The sequence below is a fragment of the Loxodonta africana genome, chromosome 6 (genome assembly GCF_030014295.1).
Source record: "Loxodonta africana isolate mLoxAfr1 chromosome 6, mLoxAfr1.hap2, whole genome shotgun sequence".
Lineage (NCBI taxonomy): Eukaryota > Metazoa > Chordata > Mammalia > Proboscidea > Elephantidae > Loxodonta > Loxodonta africana.
The window spans coordinates 74,897,291-74,917,857 of NC_087347.1; the positions used below are offsets into that span (position 1 = coordinate 74,897,291).

Sequence of the window (20,567 nt, forward strand, 5' to 3'; positions counted from 1 at the left end):
TGCAGGGAAGCAGACTTAGAATATGTTTATATCTTACAGAAAAAAGTTAGTTCCTATTAATTCTCATCAAATAAAACTTTAATCATATTTCACTGTGGTGACTTGAAAGTAGAGTTCTTTAACATGATTTGCTTCATTCTGCACGTCACCAAAGAAAATGTGTGCTTATGATTATAATTAATCATCATGTAGCTACCATTTCTTGAGTGTCTTGCATTGTACTGAACACTTCATAGGCATTGTCTCACTATTATTCCCAGTTGGAACTGAAGAAGCTAAAACCTCAGTGCAATCCATCAGCTAATAAATGGCAAAGTTGAGACTTAAACCACTTCCAGTTTTTGGCAAGTATTATAAATAAGGCTGCTATAAACATTTGTATAAAAATATTTTTGTCAACATGCTTTCATTTTTCTTTGGTGAATATCTAAGAGTTAAATATTGAGTACAGTCACATGCTGCATAATGTCTGTTTGAGCAATGACCGACCACATGTACATCTGTGGTTCCATAAGGTCCCATAATAAGAGTTCAGAAGTCCCGACCAGAGAACAAGACATAGTGTATATAACTTCAAAAACTGAGAAGAAATTCTCCAATGGATTGGCTCCACTGAAAGCGACAAGGCTAAGGAAAATGTGAGAAATTGCTAATGATGTGAAATGAGGACCAAACACAAAAGCGAATCCCTCTCAGCACGTTGACGATCACTGTTAAGATGTGAAGCTTGTTTGAGATGCTTAAAGAAAAAGCAGGGTGAGACTACAATATTGAATTTAGTGCTAGCTCTGGGTTGTTCAAACACTTCAAATGTTTTTCACTGCAAAGTGTGAAAGTGAGTGGTGTGTCTGTGAGTGCTGTTGTGAAGGCAGCAGAATTTGTTGAAATCTTAGGTAAACCAGCTGTTTGCACGACATCCAAATCACATAATGTCCTAGTTCACAGAACCTATCATGGACGTTAGAGACCCTGGTTACGTAGTGGTTAAGTGCTACAGCTGCTAACCAAGAGGTCAGCAGTTCAAATCCGCCAGGTGCTCCTTGGAAACTCTGTCGGGCAGTTCTGCTCTGTCCTGTAGGGTCGCTATGAGTCAGAATCGACTTCATGGCAGTGGGTTTTTATCATGCATGTTAAGTGATACATATCTGTAGATACATATTTAACTTATAAGAAATTGCCAATCAGTTCTCCAAAGTGGATGAACCATTTTATAGTCTCATCAGCAGTGACGTATTCTAGTGGCTTCACATCCTCACCAACATTTGATAGTCTTTTTGATTTTATTCATTCTCATCTATGTGAAATGGTATCTTAGCGTGGTTTTAATTTGTATTTTCCTGACACCAGAATGTGTTGAGTATCTTTTCATGTGTTTACTGGCTATTTATATATATATCTTTTTGTGTTAAGTATCTGTTCACGTCTTCTATCTATTTTTTATTAGGTTGTTCTTTTTTTTTTTTTTTTTAATTGTAAGGAGTTTTTTATAGATTCTGGATGTAGCCCTTTGTCAGACATATATGTTATGAATTTTTTTCCCCAGTCTGTGGCTTGTCTATTCATTTTCTTAATGGTGTCTCTGGTGGTTTTTTTTAAAAGAAAAATTATGTAGAGTTTTCTTGGGCATATCCAGAAACTTAAGTAGGAATGAATTTAGATGTCTTGCAAGTCAGTCGAGCAGAAAATGTTAATGTCTAAATGGACTGACTGATGCTTTCTAAACATCTCTCTGGTAAGTGCCAGTTTTTATGTTGTTAAACTGTAACAAGTGGTCAGTTTTCCATTTACCTGATTGACTACATTACCTATTTCAGAAGATGTTTACTTATCAGTAAATAGAAGTCATAAAACCCAGAAGTTATTTATTGCTCAGCAAAGGGCTAATGTAATCCCCTCATGTTGCAGGCAGGTTTTCTCAGTCCTGTACAAGCACACCTTTCCTTTGTGTCTTGCTTCCAGTCTGCATCCTGCTTTCACATTAGTGCACCAGAGCTCTGTGAAGTAGGTAGGGCAGTTGTTGGGATCCCTGATTTTATATTAAGAAACCAAGGAATGGAATGGTTATGATCTATCCAAGTTTACAAAGTTAACAACAGTCTAGGTTGACAGCCTTCCAAACCTAGTGTTTCCACTCTTCTATGCTTCCTCCCTTTGGCTGACACATGCACACACACGCACTCAAACCTTACAGCTACAGCAAGGGGCCCACTTATTATTTAGAGTATTTAATAATCCTGGGTCCAAGATATATAGGTTCTTGAATAGATCCCTATGTTGAAGAAGTCTCTCTGTGTCTTTCTCAGCAACCTAAGCTTGCATATCTCCAGGAAGTTATTTGGAAACAGCTCCTCCAATTCCCATCCCCAAGAATGCATGCGGTCCCAACTTTATGCCTGCATTCTTATGTGAACACACAATACACATACATATGCACACAAGTTAAAAGTCCATATATATTTATGTCAAAAATGGCTTATGACCATTAACAAATGCATGGATAAACAAAATGTGCTATATATTTATTCAGCCATAAAGAGAAGTCCTGGTACATGGATGAACCTTAAAAACATGCTGAGTGAAATTAGTTACAAAAGGAAAAATATCATATGGTCCCACTTATATGGAATAGGCAAATGTATAGGCTGTCTGTGAGTCAGAATTGGCATGGGGTTGCCATGATCCGGAATAGGCACAAAAGCAACTAGCAGCAACAACAACGTAATCAATAGTCTCGTTAGAATATGAAAACAAGAATGTAGACACCGGAGTTTATTAGTGGTTACCAAGGGGCGGGGCGGGGGGGGGCGGGGAAGAGGGAGTCACTGCTTAGGGGACACTGTGTTTCTGTTAATGGTGGTGGAACAATTTGGAAAGGCATCATGGTAATCATGATGAACGTAATCAGTGTCACTGCATTGTACCTGTAAAAACTATTGAATCGGCAGAAGTTTTATTATATATTTTTACCACAAAAAACATTTTTTGAAAAGTAGCTTATGATAGGTACACAGGAACTTGACTCTCTCCTTACGGTATTTAGGAACATGTGTAGTTGTACCTGTTCATGTCCTTAACACCCTGGCATATATCATCACTCAGCAGTGAACATGCTGCAGTTTACTCCTTTTAAACTATCACTATTCTAGACGATTTTAGAAAGAAAAGTAGCATTTCCCTTTGCTTGTCAAGGGTATTGAAGGATGTTTGGTTGGCAGTGTAAGACAGAGTCACTGTCTGTTCCTGTTCCTCTTGAGTCAGTCCTAGTCCTAGTAGTGACAACTAATTCTGTGACTTGGATTGGTTTGTCTGGTTATTTTAAATGCACGTATTTTGTCCATCTATTCAAGGAGCCGTGTGGCCTTCAACAAATTGAAGTTAGATTTTCATCTGTCTCTATAAGGGAAGATGTTATAATGAGTTGCTCAGATTGGACATACAGTGGTTGGAGGGAAATAGTTCCAAACTAAAGGAGACAGCAGATCAAAGAAGGAAGTAAACAGGGCACTTGGCACAAGCTGAGCTTGGTCTCCAGCTTCTTTGTGGACTCTGCCCCTGGGGTGGGATTGTGAGGGCAGGAGGTCGGACAGGCCTAATCCTGTGTGCAGCCCCTCAGCCTCAGGCTCCCCGGAGGTGTGGTGACATCTCAGTATTACCTCCTTTTTTTCTTAACTTTTGCTGTCGGCTTTAGTTTGTTTCTCATTAAAAAAAAAATTTTAAGTGACACAGGTTAAATGGAAGTTTTTCCATTTTTGTCATATAGGGGTAGCCCTCATTCAAAATGAAATTTGTTCCCTTTTGTAATTCACTTCTAGAACAAAGAAATATCAACTTAATGCTGAAAAATAAAAGTATCTAAGCCTGTTTTAATATTAGTGCTTGCCTCTCTTTAATAAGCAGCAAGTTTGATGAGGGAAATACAGTAATTAGAGGGTGAAAAGCTAATTTTGGTGAAAAATTCCGTGGTGAATGGTATGTTATCTAATGTAAGCATCAGTACAAGAAGCAGCAAGATGTCAAATTAGACAGTGACCTTTTAAGACTGTAGCAGTGTATCATTGTGGCTTAATTTAAAATTGTGTATGTTTTGGTAACTGTTATTTCAGATCGGTAGCTATATTTGGTTAGGTTTTCTTGATGTTCATGTATACATAAGGTAGATAAATTTTTTGTTTTTTTAATTTTGGATCCACAGATTTGGTGTGAACTAGGTTTTTTTTTTTTAAATGCATTTGACATATATAAATTACCAAATTTACCATGGTAAAGAATATGTGAAAGAGAGAACCTAGTCTATAAAGAAGCCATTGTTTCTAAGACCAGTTGTCTCTTTTTTGGGCGGGCAGTTAATACATTCATATGATACAGAATTTAAAAGGTACAGTAGGGTATGCTATGAAACTTCTTTCTCCCAGCTACTCAATTCCTCTTTCCATGAGGCAGCCAATGTTTTCATCTTTAAACCATCCTGATTTTGATAAATTTAGGTATATTTTGATGGATTTATGATCAATGTGTACCTAACATTTTCTGTTCTGTTTATGTCACTTGGCATGATTTTATTACCTAATTATATTGTTTGATTAAGGACATATTATGGTTTCTATTTAACCATTTCCTACTGGGCACTTGAATTTTTTCTGTTTAATTTTATTGCTATTAGAAATAGAAAACATTAACATACTAGTACAAATATACCATATTTTTACGCAAATAACACATGCCTTCTGCGTTGGTTTACTGGCCATGCCCTCCCTCCATGAGGCACCCTCACAAGCACTGCCATGCCAATTCTTTTCCATGTGTGGCTGTAAAAAAAAAAGTTAGCATAGCACACTTAAAAAATACCTTGCTGGGGGAGGATGTGGCCAGCAAACCAATGCAGAAGACACATGTTATTTGAGTAAAAATATGGTAGGTACTATTTTTTCATTGAAAAGTTACCACACTTTAACTTTATAATTTACCACTTTTGAAATTCCATGTATTAAATGATTATTTACTGTAAGTGATTTTTTTTCTGCCCACAAAGAAATGCCTTGGAACATAGGCCTGGTGATCTCCTTCTAAAAGGTCACAGCCTTGAAAACCTTATGGAGCAGTTCTACTCTGCACTCATGGAATCACCGTGAGTTGGACTAGCCACAAAGGCAACTAACGACAACAACATAGTCAATAGTCTTGTTGTTGCTATTAGTTGCCATCAAGTAAGTTCTGACTCGTGATGACCCCATGTATGCAGAGTAGAGCTGTGTTCCGCAGGGTTTTTAAGGCTGTGACCTTTTGGAAGCAGACTGACAGGCCTTACTTCTGAGATGCCTGTGGGTGGGTTTGAACTGCCAACCTTCAGTTAGTAGTCTAGTGCTTAACCATTTGTGCCACCCAGGAACTCCTATTTGATAGTCTTGGAATAAAGGAAATATGTTATTGTCCTCTATTGATTTCTTAGAGGGGAATATTCAGTTAAAGGGTATGATAATTCTCATTCTGTCGTCACTAGATTTCTTAACAGAATAACTGAACTAATTTCAGATTTTATTTCCTTTCCCTGTCTCCAGTTTAATATAGATGAGATAATAACTTCAGAGTTTAAAAAAGGGCGGTACACCTTTGGCATGTATGTTTCTCTTTAAGTGTTATGAACATCTAAAGTCCTAGACAAATAGCAGACTTTATTTTTCTAAAATTATCCAGTGTTCTGGATAACATTTGCTTACATATTCCTAGGTCTGTTATAAGATTTTAAAATACGTATACTGATTTTTAAAGCATCTACAAACTCTGTAATTGCTAGAGGTTTTCCTCCTTCAAATATAGTGGAGCACGTAGGCATGAAACACACTCATAGATGTGACTGGCTACAGTGTCGTTGTTTGCCCCACCTGGCAGATCACACACACACACACACACACACACACACACACACACACGCTACAGTATGTATTTAAAAGTCATGAGTATGTATCTAGTTCTGTGGTTATGTCCAGTGCTTTGTTGGGACTTAATATTATGGGGAGCAATTAACGTATGTATGTTTTAAAATATAGTCGTTTCCTTAATTGTACCATTTCAGTATTGAATTTTAGTAGAAAACCTATTGCTTGTATACTCAGAAAGAAACCTGAAGAATTGTTAGAAGAGTACAAATCTCAATAAAATGGCAATTATTTCCAAAGGGTCCATGGGAGTAGGAGGGAGAAGGGGCTGTGGGGTGGGGGGTGGGGGGCAGGCAGGTTGGAGTGCTGTCTGCTCTGCAGGATGTCACAGTTCACTCAGGATTAACAACATGAAAGAACTTCGTATTTGTTTAAACATAATGTGCACATTTAATGAGTTGGACCCAGGGACTGATGTCGTCTGGTGGTGGCAAGTTTTCAAAATTATAATAAAAATTTGTGGTTTTGTTCTTTTTTTAATCTGCTTTAGAACATAAAGCGCATTTTTCCCAAAGATGGCCTTTGCAACCATTATTTAAACAAGAGATTTCAGGGAAGCCTTAAACTTTATCAATTGGTTTTGGTCTTTAATACAAGCTACAGGAGCAATTACTTGGATTATCATTTTAACATAATTTGTCACCTGACAATCCTTTTGAAAGTATTGTTTGCTTAGATTGAAACATTGAAATGCTTCCTCCTGCCTGCAGTGCAGCAGATTAAGAGAGAGAGAAATGAAAGCAAATCAACCTGTAAAATTGGTTCAGTGCGTTGTTCGGGGACCTGTGTACCAGTGGTCTGGTTTGTATCAAGTTGGGGAGTTGCAGGCAACTAAGAGGGAGACAGCAAACTCTCTATCTCCCTGCTCTGTGGACAAAAAGGGATTGCGGCCCTGGGGAACCTGGGACAGTAGGCTTCTCATGAAGAGGAAAGGAATCTAGTGTCAGTGTTGGCGACCCTGGATGTTGATAGGAGTTGGGGTCAGGATTGGAACAGGAGTAGTTGGGGGGGCTTATAGCGCTAGGACTGTTGGGAGAATGGGCTGAGATGGGTGTTGTCGCCATCCTTTTGGAAGGGGATCTGGGAGGGTTGTTGGTTTTAGAAGAGTGAATGTGGGTGAAGCAGAGTATTCAAGTGCCGTGGAATGCTGCACACGGCTTTCTGGGTATTCTTGATGGTCTTTCTCTACGTTTGGATTTCCAGTGTTCCAAAGAGGCATACCTTTCACATATGTGATATGCATGTGATATGCAGTTATTATATAATGTGTTTATGTACATATGAACTAATATTAATATATGAACTAATTTCAGATTTTATGTATGAGGTAGTACTCAACCTCAGAGCTTAAAAAAGGGCAGTACACATTTGCCATCTAAGTTTCCTTTTAAGTGTTATAAATATTTAAAGTTCTAGTCAAATAGTGATCTTTATTTTTTCTAAAAATTCTTTATGTGAATGTGGTTATGGTTATAGAATGTAAACAGCTACAGTTTGAGATGAAGATGTGCCAGTGGGAACTTTCCACTTTACAAATGAATGAATATATATATATGTATATTTTTAATAGTCACACATACACACATACATACGCATATTTTTTCTTACCGAAACAAACAAACAAAAAAAGAGTAGCAGTTTTGTTGAATACTGTGTTTTTTTTCTCTCTCTACTAGTTAACAAATTTCAGATGCAAATATGTTCTCGTTATCTACACTCAGATCTGTCACTCACCACTGGAGAGTGTGGACTGTGGCTTTGATTGGAGGGTGTTGTATTCGTGGTAACTAGAGGCTCTGTTTCCAAGCTTTATCTGGTTTTGTCTTGAAATGATACTGGAATTTGCCTTTCTAAGTTCTCTCCTTTTTTATGGGCGTAGCTATGTACCTGTCTCAGTGCTCTGCTCAGGATAATATGTTTTAGGATTTGAGCCAGAGACTTTACCCCTCTGACTTCAGGTACCTCTGTGGGACCAAACCTCCAGCCCAACAAGGGGGAAGCAAGTGGCTGAGCTAAGGAGAAACACTTGTAGGTAGGAATTTTAGGTTTCAGCTTTATACTTTTCTTGCACCACGTCTCTCCTTTTCGTTGGGGGAGCTCCCCGCTGCAACATCTGGCTTCGCTTTTGTTTTCCAAATGAGTTTATTAGTTTAGCTATTTTGATGTGGTTGGGGTGGTCCTCAAAAGACTAGTCTCAGAAAAACTCTTGACATTTCAAATACAAACAAACCCAGACGCAGATTGGCCTGTGAGAGTGTCCACCAGAGCATCCAACTGTCGTTCCCTGTAAAGGAGGGAGGTGTTTAGGTGGTAAAATGTGGAGGCTTTACTACATTTTTCTTGTTGAAGCTGTTAGTTGGCTCCGATGTGGAGTAGTGCCTCTGTCTCTCCTCCCTTGTCTGCAGGCTGGAGGCTCCCAGGTCATCTTTACTAACCCACTGGAGATAGTGAAGATTCGCCTGCAGGTGGCTGGAGAGATCACCACAGGACCCAGAGTCAGTGCTGTGAATGTGCTCCGAGACCTGGGCCTTTTTGGTCTGTATAAGGTGGGTAGATTCCATGGGCTTTCTCAGTAGAGAGCTTGTCACCTCTCGATGTAAATGTGAAAGGATGCAGAAACCAGAGCCTAACTCCTGAATTGAAAAGCAGTCTTGTCTAGCAGGGTATTTCCTGGAGTAGAAAATCAAACAAAAAGGAAAAACCAAGGCACAAAAACTCTTTCTTTTTGTTTTTTGACTGTCACGAAGGGCCGGCAGGGAGGCCAACCCTACAGCCATGCTGGCCTCAGGCTCGCTGCCTTTTTCATTTGATGGGAGTTCATGAGGTTTCTTTGGTGTTCTATTTGGGCTGGTTTGGGACTTCAAAATAGTCTTATGTTTATTTTGAGTTTGAGTTATCTCTCTTGTTATCTTCCCAGTGGGAGCTTTTCTTTGTCTTAATAATTTGACCACAGTGAAACAGTAGTAGAGTTTGGTAGGATTTAGGTCTTTAAGAAGTTAAGTGGTGGGATTTGTCAATAATGAATTCCATTAAAAAAAAAAAAAAGACTGTACTGTATTTTAGCAAAATGCCAGTCAACAGATTCCTTCCCTGCAGGTACGCTTACTCCCATCATTACAGATCAGATGTAATGGAGCAGAAGGTATTATTTTTCTTAAACAAGGAAGAGTGTTTCTTTCCATTCCTTTGCTTGGTATAAGGGGGGGAATACCTAAATGCAGCCACTATAGGCAACTGTGTTTCCAAAGCATCCGATTTCTCTATAGATGTATCACAGCAGTAATATGTAAATTTGCTTCTATAGCTACAAATTAGAAATTCTGTAGATTGGAATCTCCCGGCTATAGGGCTCTTTGGAAACCAGCAAACTGATGATGTCTCACTCCAGAGAGTTTTATACATGGTTTTGACCCCCTCCCTCAACTTCTATCCTTTTTGGAATTTCCTTTGAGAGCTGAATTTAATAATATTGTTTCTCTCTCTATCATCTGTTAGAGAGTCCCTGGATTTTTTTTTTTTTTTTTTTGATATACGAGTTTGCCTTTTAAAAATAGAGCTGTTAAGGGAAGCAAGTGCCAAAGGTGGCCTATTCTGCTCAGCAGAGCCCTGGGCAGTGGACTAGCTTGGGTTACTGACAAAGCTGAGGAGAGTGTTTGTGAGACCTCAGTCACTGAGACAGCTGTCCCTGGTGGTTTTCTCCTCCATGGGAACCTTCTGCTGAAATATTTTGTCTGTTTTTTTCCTACCCTGTCCTATTTAGGACACAGGGAATGAGGAGAGAAGGTTTGTGGTTTTCCCTTCTCAAAATAGTCACCCTCTCTCTCCACCACAACTGCCTGTAGCTTCTTCCCTGGCACTGGGAGGACTCTAACTTGACATGGGTTGAATTGGTCATTCATTAGTCTTTTCTGGCTGACTTTACTAGTTGTTTGGGAATCAAGCTATTAATCTTGGGATTTCAATGGTATTCGAGGCCACCACTAAAGCCAAACAGCACAAACAACCTACTAGGTTTGAGAAGTGAGTTTTTATTTACCTTAAAAGTCAAATCTATAATGGAATTTCCAGAAAAGGGTTAGTTGTAAGATTAATAGCATTACGTAATTATTAACTTTAGGACTCCAGGATCGACCATCCTCTCTCAAACCTTGGGCCGCACATATTTTCCTACTCCCCGCTAAGCCCCCATTTCCGTTCCACAGCAGTCTCTATACTGTTTGAGGGATGCCTGGCTTGTCACCCAGAGCCCCTGGATCCCACTTGGGCATTTATTCTGTTTACACAACTGTTTTGCACTATTTCCTCATTGTGTGACAGGGTGCCAAAGCGTGTTTCCTCCGAGACATTCCCTTCTCTGCAATCTATTTTCCTGTTTATGCTCATTGCAAACTACTTTTGGCTGATGAAAATGGACACGTGGGAGGTTTAAATCTCCTTGCAGCTGGAGCTATGGCAGGTAACTACATTTTTTTTTTTTAAACAAAAAGAACCCTACCCCATTCTCCTTAAAAAGCATAGAATCTGCATGTACTTTTCCCCTTTATTTCTGGAAGGATTATTGTTTGTATCTGACTTAGTTTAAATGTGATCACTTTTTCTCCTTTGTGGGATGTGCTGTAATTCTGATGAGAGTTAATTACATTTGCATAATGTGGATAAACAGCTTAATGCAGCTTAGCAACTTCGAGCCAAATTAGATCTGCCTATCCAAATTGGGCTTTCAGCATTAACTTGTTTCTTAGCCTCCTGTGCCCCTGAAACCTTGGGTGAAGCCAAACCAAGCGTTAAGGTGGAAGAGGTCTTCATCACATCAGTCGCTTTTTTGTACCTCATGCTGAAGCAGAGGTCTAGCGTACCTCCCTCTCTATCTCTGTCTATTGGAATCTACATGATTCAGCTCAAAACTGAGCTTTCTTCTCAGAGCTGTTCCTGTTCCCCCTACCATGCGTTCCTCCTACCATGCGCTCAATTAGGCCAAAGTAACAGCCCGCCCCTCATCAAACCACCCTGAACTCGATTTGCATCTCTTCTGACCCTAATGCTTTGTGTAAAGGTGGTTTGCATAAGGTGTATCCTCTGTATTAGGCTGGAAGCTCATTAGGTTTATCCTTGCCTTCCCTACCCTGGCCAGTATAGCAATAATAACCCAAACTAAACCTGCTGCCATGGAGTCGATTCCAGCTCATGGCAACCCCCTGTGTTACAGAGTAGAACTGAACTCCATAGGGCTGTCTTCCATGATGCCACTGGGTAGGCTCAAACCACCAGCCTTTCAGTTAGTAGTCGAGCACAAACTGTTTGCACCACCCAGGGACATAGCAACAATAGGTGCTCAAGTAAATGCCAATGGAATAAATGAAAACTTTCATCTAGACTAAGATACCAAATTATGCACAGAAAAGATTCCTAACCAAAAACATTCCTTGAAAGAAGAACCTAACAAATGCAGGGGGTACTAAGATGCTTCCTTTGATCCTATGGAGATGGCCTTAGTCTTGAGTCATGAAGGAGCTAACCTGGAATAGAATAGGAGAACCAGGTGACCTTGGCCAGACCAGCCCTCAGAAGTGACAGAGGAAGGAAGGAGCATGTGTTTGCTTTCCCTTACTGCCAGTCAGGGATGAAATGTGAAGGACGAGAATGATGCTTGAAGGCTGGTCCCTAGATGCCCCCACAGCTCCGACCAGCTAGGCTTCTGTTCACCATATGGCTGTAACTTGCTGAGCTCTCTCTCCTCTGGTGGCCCTGGCTAAACCCAGCAGGCCAGCCTGAGTACTTCCTGAAGTGTGGTGTGTGGTGGTATGTAAACTACATGTGTGGTTGTGGTGGTGTTGGGGAGGACCGTGTTGTCTTTCTTGCTTGGACAGTGAACCTGAGGGGACAAGGAATGACTTGTGATGATTAAGAAACTATCCTAGGAGGCTTTGATCACTTATCCTGCATCCTCTGCGTCTCTAATTGCTGTTGAGCCTATTCCAACCCATAGCGACCCCAAGTGTGTCAGAGTAGAACTGTGCTCCATAGGGTTTTCAGTGGCAGATTTTTTGGAAGTAGATCTCCAGGGCTTTCTTTTGAGGTGCCTCCGGGTAGACTTGACCTCTAACCTTTCAGCTAACTGCCAAGCACTTCAAACATTTGCACCGCCCTGGGCAAATGTTATCTCCTCAGTCCTTGGTACTGAGTGAGTGCTTGCCCAGCCCCTCTCTGGTGCCCGTCAAAGTCTCCCAGTTTAAAGAGGCAACATTTCCTTTCAGGCTTTTCCCTATGCTTTCCGATCAGCAGCTGGAAGCAGCCAGAGAACCGTCGTAGACAGGTCTTTTGCCAGTGGCTGACTGAACCAAATAAACATTACCATGAAACTGTCAGCACTAGCATCTTGCCCACAGACATTTGATGTCAGTTTTCAGAATGAGAGATGAGTTTTTCTAATTTTTACCAGTAAAGCTTTGCTGGCAGGTACTGAATGAGAACATTCAGAATCCTGCCTCTAAAGGCAGGCAATTTACGTAGTTTCCTCTGAATGGGGTGCAGGGACGAGCTGCGGGGAGGTATTTGCTTCGTTTTCTAGCCGTGCCTCCCACCAGTCCCCCAGCTTCATCTGCCTGGTGATAATACAGTGATAGGCCAAATTGAATTTCTTCCCCCTAGGGAAGGCTCTGTTGCTCCTTTGTTCCCTGTTTTGTTTTATAAGTAAAAGGTGTGGTTGTGAAATCTATTTTCTGTGTCCTGCTGCTGACCAATCTCAACATGGCCCCAGGGAGCTCAGGCACAGGGGATAGATGATAAGGCCTTTCCATGATCAGCTCACCTATTGTTCCTTAACTGGTTGCCTGGCCTTTTCTCACCCCAGTTGTAATGACTTCTGTCATGTAGCATGTCTGAAAGGAGTCATAGTCAACTCACAAGTTAGCCCTCAAACAGGTGAGTGGTTCTGAGTGTTAGTATTTATCTCGCACAATGAGATTGACAAACAAACAAACAAAAAACCAGATCTGTTGCCATGAGTCAATTCCAACTCATAGGACAGGGTAGAACTACCTCACAGGGTTTGCAAGGCTATAGGGTTTACAGAAGCAGATTGCCACATCTTTCTCCTGTGGAGCAGCTAGTGTATTCAAACTGCTGACCTTTTGGTTAGCAGCTGAGCACTTAGCCACTGCACCACCAGAGCTTATTGAGGTTGACAAGAATTGATAAAAAACAGTAGAGTTTGGTATTAGATACGTTTAGCAGCTCCTTAAATTGACATTATCCTCTTGTTTCTTATTATACGTGAAAATATTTATATTTAAGGGAAAAATCAAAAGGAGGTAAAATAATTGATAAAGGGGGACATTTGGGAACTGTCCTACTAATATCACTTCATTTTTTTTCTTTCACAGTTCTTTAGATCATGCAGTGTAGAGACATTTTCTTAATTCAGAAAGAAGAACAGATTTTGTACTGACTACTGAAACAGCTAATAGGCTTCTATGTCCTCCTTTCTGTTAGAGCCCAGGCATCAATTTAAGGAACTTCGGGATCACGTCAAGTGGTCAGAGTTGCAATAGGGTCACTATGGGTCAGAATGGACTCAGTGGCAATGGCTTTGGTTTGATTTTTTTTTGGTGTTGTTGGATGTTAGCAGTATGTCTATCCTTGATAAGGTACTTCGGATAAATTAAATGTAGTTTTCTCCTGAAAGGTGTGCCTGCTGCTTCTCTGGTGACCCCTGCTGATGTCATCAAGACAAGACTGCAAGTGGCTGCCCGTGCTGGCCAGACGACCTACAGTGGTGTTATTGACTGTTTTAGGAAGATACTCCGGGAAGAAGGGCTGTCAGCATTTTGGAAGGGAACAGCAGGTAGAGGCTGGATCCATATGCACGGCTGGCTGGCTGACTGGCTTTCATGACCTGCTCCTCTGTAACTCAATGGTTGTTGATGTCACAGTCATCCTGGTCTTAATTCTACCCACTATCCCCATCTGTCTTTTTCAGCTCGAGTGTTTCGATCCTCTCCCCAGTTTGGTGTGACCTTGGTCACCTATGAACTTCTCCAGCGGTGGTTTTACATTGATTTTGGAGGCCTGTAAGTGCAGCTGCGCAGATCTTACATAAAGACAGCACCAAAACCAACACAAATCTTTGTTCGGTTTACTATGTTTTTGGAATTCTTGGATTACTAATAGGATGGAGAATCCTTTAGGACCAATGCATTTGAAACAAATGGTGGTCTTGAGAGGCTTCAATTTTGAGGAAGTGGTGTCTTGACAGGGTGACATCATACATAGTATTGGGGGAAGTATAAGGTGGCAGCAAATTAAAATGTCTGCTTTTAATGAAAGCAAATACTGAGCTATATGGATTTAGGTCCTTATTGTGTGGATTTTAAAGGGCCTTTCCTTTATGGCCTTCTCACCAGTAGTAATGTAAATTTGTATTAGTAATATTTTTGTGAATTTTCGTTTGCCCTTTCTCACCTCTGATATTTCATTTTTCAAATTATTAGGCAGGTATAGATGTTCTTGAAGCGCTGATGGCAGATGGTTAAGAGCTATGGCTGCTAACCAAAAGGTCAGCAGTTCGAATCCACCAGCTGGTCCTTGGAAACCCTATGGTGAAGTTCTACTCTGTGCTATATAGGGTTGCTGTGAGTTGGAATTGACTTGATGGCAATGAGTTTGTTTTTTTTTTAAAAGATGTTCTTAGATATAATTTATTGGAAAAACAAAACAATGAGTTCAAAGAGAGGGTGTGCCCATGCACATAGTCACTGGGAAGGCCTAGGCCAAAACTGGGACTTCTTGGGCACAGCCTAATGGCTTGAAGCAAGTGCTGGGCAGTAGAGGAATTACTTGCTGAATTTGCGGGGTGGGAAATGTTGTACCAAGAGTAAGCAATTAACAGTTTTCAGTAGAGGACCAAGTCCCATATCTGAGTCTTCACTTCATAAATCTGCTCAGAGGCCAAGTAGGGAATTAGCTGTTGAACCCTGAAGTGGAGAAACCTATCCAAAGAAAGAACAGCAGCCTTACAATTCCAATGAGAACTGTTGAGGTTCAGGCTTTTCGGTGCTTTTGCATTCTGTAAATGGAAGAATTAAATCTATTTCTCTTTAAATGATTGTAGTAAAAATCTATGAGTCTGCTATTTAAAAAGTTTAAAATTATGTCAAAATAAAGCATTAAAAGAAAAAATGTAACCTTTTTTTAAGATCGATTTAATATGTGCTCAGTACAGAAACTTTTGAAAATACAAAAAATATAAAGAATATCATCCATAATCCAACTTCCTACAGAGTATTAATATTTGAGTGTATTTTTTCTATGAATCTGTTTAAATGTTTGTAAGCATTGAAACTGAGGCCATTTTTCTTCTGTATCCATTATGTGACTGTATTGCTTTCAAAGCAACTATATAAATCATGACTGACTAATACAGCATATATGACATGGGCATGATTGAAACAAACCCTCTTCTTTTTGGTACATGGATCAGATTGAAAATGGTCAGTTGTAAACCACTCTCATCAGTCTTGAGCTCACTAACCATTTGCTTTTTCCAATCAACAGCAAACCCTCTGGCTCAGAACCGATACCTAAGTCTCGCATTGCAGACCTTCCTCCTGCCAATCCTGATCACATCGGTGGATACAGACTCGCCACAGCCACTTTTGCTGGCATTGAAAACACGTTTGGCCTTTATCTTCCCAAATTTAAGCCTCCTGGTGTTGCTGTAGTTCAGCCAAAGGCAGCAGCGGCAACAGCTCAGTGATGTGACGACAGTTGCATGTGGCCGAGTGGTGCCCTGAAGAGAGAGGCCTAGGAGAGCAGCCCTGTAATGTATCCAGTCAGCTGCATGGTGCTGGCTGAGCTGAGGAGTCAAACTACTCTTTCTATATGACATATACATATATTTGTTTATAAAGTAATCATTGGCTGGGGGCGGGGGCGGGGGGAACACAACGCAGTTTCAAGCTTTAGTCTTATGTGTTGAAATGTTTTTCTAAGTCTTGGCATGAATTTTAGTGTTCTAGACTCTGCTTTGCACAGCTTGCACTTAAACAGTGACTGTACATATTGTACATCTTTGTACAGAGACATCTTGGCACCTCATCCCAACGAATCACATTTATGGAAATGTAATGCAGTTCTGAGTGGCTTGAAATGTACAGAATGTTTCGAAAGTGTTTTATTAAGGATCACATGAAAATAAATGTATTAAAATTAAATTCATTCTCTTATTGGTGACTTATAGAAATAAAGCATCAATATTGGATGTATTTAATTCACAGTTTGTTTTCCATTCTGGAATAAAAAGGTATTTGCTGATAAAAGGCATAACGAGACCTAGTACTGACACCATTGAGTAGGAGGTACTTTGGAAAGATGCATGCCAGTGGATGCAGGAGGACCAGACTGACGACTTGTGTGTGCTGATGTGTTTTCATTTGTATTTAACGTGTGTGTAGATAATCCTCTGTTCATCCATCAAAAGGCATTTCCTAGGCAGCTCCTCTCCTGTCAGTGTGCATATGGAAGCAGGCATGTCTCCAGTGGTACTGGCTTAGTTTTGCCTTCCTCTGACACAGCAAGGGTGAGGGCCAAGCTTTGGAAAGAGTAAAGAATACTTGGACGATTTCCCTTCATATGGATATGATTCCAATCAAAAATAAATTGAACACCAAAATGTATGCACGGAGTTGGATTTTCCTTCATAAATACACTGAAAGTATTTTTTCTTTAGATTCAGTACTGATTCCAAATATCTCGTGATCAGGTTTGCCCTTGCTGTCACCTTTATAGGAAACAGACAGTTTGGTTTGGAAGGGCTACGGTGGAGAGAAGGGAGAGAAGGAGAGAGAGAAGGAAGCTCCATCATGTGATTTAGTTGGATCTGGATTCTTACTTATGAGTCCGAGTGCAAACTACTTATTCCAAAAGTCTCTCACCCCGGTGTGATTACTAATTTGGATCTAAACATGCATCTTGACAGCCACATCCACATATTGCTATGGTTCTGATTTGATGGGTAGCATCAGAGTTTATTTACTTTAGCAAAGTGCTTTGGGGAGCCACTATTGCTATTTGCAGTAAGCCAGGGTATGAGAATGTATGCAAATATCTTTAAGGGGCGAGCCTGGAGAGAGACCAAGTCACTTAGTATCCAACACAGTGCTCATCAGTTGATGCCTGACAGCATCGATAGCCACAGTTATAGGCTGTCTCAAGGCTCTCCAGGAACAAAAGAATTTGCTTCAAAAGCAAGTTATTTCCAAATGTATAAGGTTGTTCTTATTAGAATGGGACAAATAATACAGTTGTTAAGCTACTGCTGCTTGTTGAAAATACACAAGTAGTACATTGATACATTCTTACACAAGATTCACATAATATGTACAGAGAGTAAGATGTGGAAGTGTCCTCTTCTCCTCCCCCCCCCCCCCACCACTCAGAGGTTATCACTGCTAAAACTAAATTCAATTTAGAGTATAAATTTGTACTGTTTTTCCTCTGTCTGCATAAACAGGTTGTTGTTGCTAGGTGCTGTCAAGCTGGTTCTGACTCATTGCGACCTTATATACAACAGAATAAAACACTGCCCAGTCCTGTGCCATCCTCACAATCGTTGCTTTGTTTGAGCCTGTTGTTGGCAGCTGCTGTGTCAGTCCATCTCACTGAGGGTCTTCCTCTTTTTCACCAAGCCTCTTACTTTACCGAGCGTGATGTCCTCCTCCAGGGACTGGTCTCTTCTAGTAACATGTCCAAAGTACATAGAAACATATGTACATATTTATATTGTAAAAGCAGTATTATGCTATGTATATGTTCTGTGACTTGTTTTTGTTCACTTAGTATGTCTTGGAGATCTTTGCATGTCAGTTCATAAAGATTTATTTTTTAAATTATACTTTTCATAAGTACTCCTTTATTGACATTTATTCATTTATTTCACCAGTAGAAACAATGCTATAGGTGGCACAGTGGTAGAGAGCTTGGCTGCTAACCAAAAGGTCGGCAGTTCAAATCCACTAGCTGTTTCTTGGAAACTGTGGGGCAGTTCTGCTCTGTTCTACAGGGTCGTTATAAATCAGAATTGACTTGATGGTACCCGGTTTGGTTTTTTTTTAATTTTATAGGAATGGTAAACATCCTTGTACATACATCTTGAGTACATGTGGTAGCATTTCATTAGGACAGAAGTTTTAAATTGAAATTGATAATTCACAGGATATATGGTTTTTACATTTTGATAGATATTACTACATTGTTATTCAAAAAGGCTTTACTAATTTACTTTCCTCCTAACAGCATATGAGAATACCTATTTCTTTGCAACTTTACCAGAAATGAATGTTATCAATCTCTTACATTTGAGGCAGGTCATGATAGGGGATCACTGTTGTTTTAATTTTCTTTTTCCTAATTACCAGTCAGGTTGAATGTTTTTTCATATTTACTAGCCATTTGTATATTTTCCTTTTATAAAGGAATATAAAGTACATGAAACCTACATATATACTGACATATATGTTTGTATATGTAGACATATTTTTAAACAAAGTGAACACTAATGTTACCACTCAAGTCAAGAAATAGAGCCTTGTCAGCACCTCAAGGGTTTCTCACATGCTCCTCCCCATCATAGCCTCCTCTTTCTCTCCTCAATACCAGTGTACTCTTCATTTCTTTTTTTTCTTCTTCTTTTTTGTGTTTTGGGTGGAAGTGTACAGCTCAAGTTAATTACTCCTTCAAAAATTCATGCACATATTGTTTTGTGACATTGATTGCAATCCCCACAATGTGACAGCATGCTTTCCCTTTCCACCCTGGGTTCCCTGTGTCTGTTCATCCCGTTCCTGTCCCCTCCTGCCTCCTGCTCTTCATTTCTTTGCTTTCTGTTGTAGTTTGACCACATGCACGTGCGCACACACACACTCACACACATGTACTCACACACCCCTAATGGCTATATTGAGTTCCTGTTTTTGAAATTTATATAAATCAAATATATATTCTTTTAAGAGTTTTTGTTTTGCTAAACATTATAAGGTATATCCATATTATTGTTATGTAACTATAGTTTATTTCATTGTATGAATATACTACAATTTTTTCCATTTTACTCTTGATGGACATTTGGGTTGTTTCCAATTTGAGTGTATTACAAAGAGTGCTGCTATGGATATTTTGTACCTGTATTCCAGAGTATGCTTTTTTTTTGGAGGATATACATCTATGTGTAGAGTTATGGAATCACAGAGTATGTTACATTCAACTTTACTAGATCATGTCGAACTGTTTTCCCCAGGATGTGTTGTCAGGCTTTTAAATTTTTGCCAAATTAGTGGGTGTATAATGGTATTGTGATTTTAATTAGCTTTTTCCTTTTAACAGCACCTTTCATTTATTTATTGGCCATTTGGATTTCATCTTTGGTGAATGAAATATCTGGTAAAAGTCTTTTGTCCATTTTTTCTCTTATTGATTTGCAAGGGTTCTGTATATATTCTGGATAATTTTCTGAGTTATTTATGTTGAAAAATCTTTCACACACTGTGGCTTGCTTTTCACAATGTTTTTGAGATGTTAAAATTTTAATTTTAATAATTTTAAATGTATCAATTTTTCCTTTAAGCTTAGCACTTTTTGTGTTTTGTTCTTTAAAAATTATTTTCTCCTAAGTCATGAAGATAGTCTATATTTTCTTTTTACATCCTTTGTAGTTTTGCCTATCATATTTAGGTTTCATCCCACTTGGAACTGTCTTTGGCATATAGCATGAAGTCTTTTTGTTTTGTTTCTTCTTTATATGGCTAGTCTGTTGTCCTAGCACTGTGTATTTAAAAGACCTTCTTTCCCTATTGTTTTGCACTGCCTTCTCTGTCATATTTAGTGACGATATAGTCAAGTGTCTATTTCTGGACTCTCTACTTTGTTGTATCGATCATTTCCTGTACCAATATGCTCTCTCTTAACTACTCTTTTAAAAGTTTTGATATCTAGTATAGCAAGTCCTTCACCTTGGTCAAGAGTGTGTGGCTCTTCTGGGTTCCTTGCTCTTCTATATAAAATTTAGAATCAGCTTGTCAAGTTCCATCCAAAAAAGAGATCACATTTGGATTTTGATTTGAGTTGCGATGAATCTATAAGCCATTTTGGGACAATTTACGTTCTTATAATATTGGGCCTTCCAATCCACAAACATGATATATCTCTATTAAGTCTTTTAATGTCTTAATAAAATTTTATAATCACCAAAGAGACCTTGTACATCTTTTATTATATAGATTCCTAGGTATCTCATATATTTGGATGATGTTTTATGTTGTCTTTTTTAAACATCATTTCTGCTACGCAGGAATATAATTGAGTTTTTTCTCCACTTTTCAAAAATTTCAAACTTACAGAAAAGTTTAAAGAGGTAAAATGAACCCCTGAATACCTTGGACGTAGGCTCACTTATTTATGTTTTTCCACATTTATCTTTATAAATACATATTTATTTTTTACTGAATCAACTGAAAGTTGCAGATATCATGGTACTTCATCCCTGAATATGTTAGCATATGTCTCTGAAGAATAAGGATGTTTTTCTACCTGAACAATACCATCACACATTTAAAAAATTAAGCAGAACTTCTTTGTATCATC

The 20,567-nt window shown here is 39.3% G+C and overlaps 1 protein-coding gene across 5 annotated transcripts in view; it reads left to right on the top strand.

The window, feature by feature from the left end:
* SLC25A12 (solute carrier family 25 member 12) overlaps positions 1-16,144 on the top strand; it is a 93,850-nt gene extending 77,706 nt beyond the window's left edge. For all 5 annotated transcript variants that reach the window (XM_023542848.2, XM_003405984.4, XM_023542849.2 and 2 more), the window contains 5 exons: positions 8,339-8,479; positions 10,251-10,389; positions 13,618-13,776; positions 13,912-14,002; positions 15,486-16,144. In XM_023542848.2, the coding sequence (XP_023398616.1) occupies positions 8,339-8,479; positions 10,251-10,389; positions 13,618-13,776; positions 13,912-14,002; positions 15,486-15,687 (732 nt within the window). In that variant the 3' untranslated portion in view covers positions 15,688-16,144. The remainder of the gene's footprint in view (positions 1-8,338; positions 8,480-10,250; positions 10,390-13,617; positions 13,777-13,911; positions 14,003-15,485) is intronic.
* Positions 16,145-20,567: the final 4,423 nt, after the last annotated feature.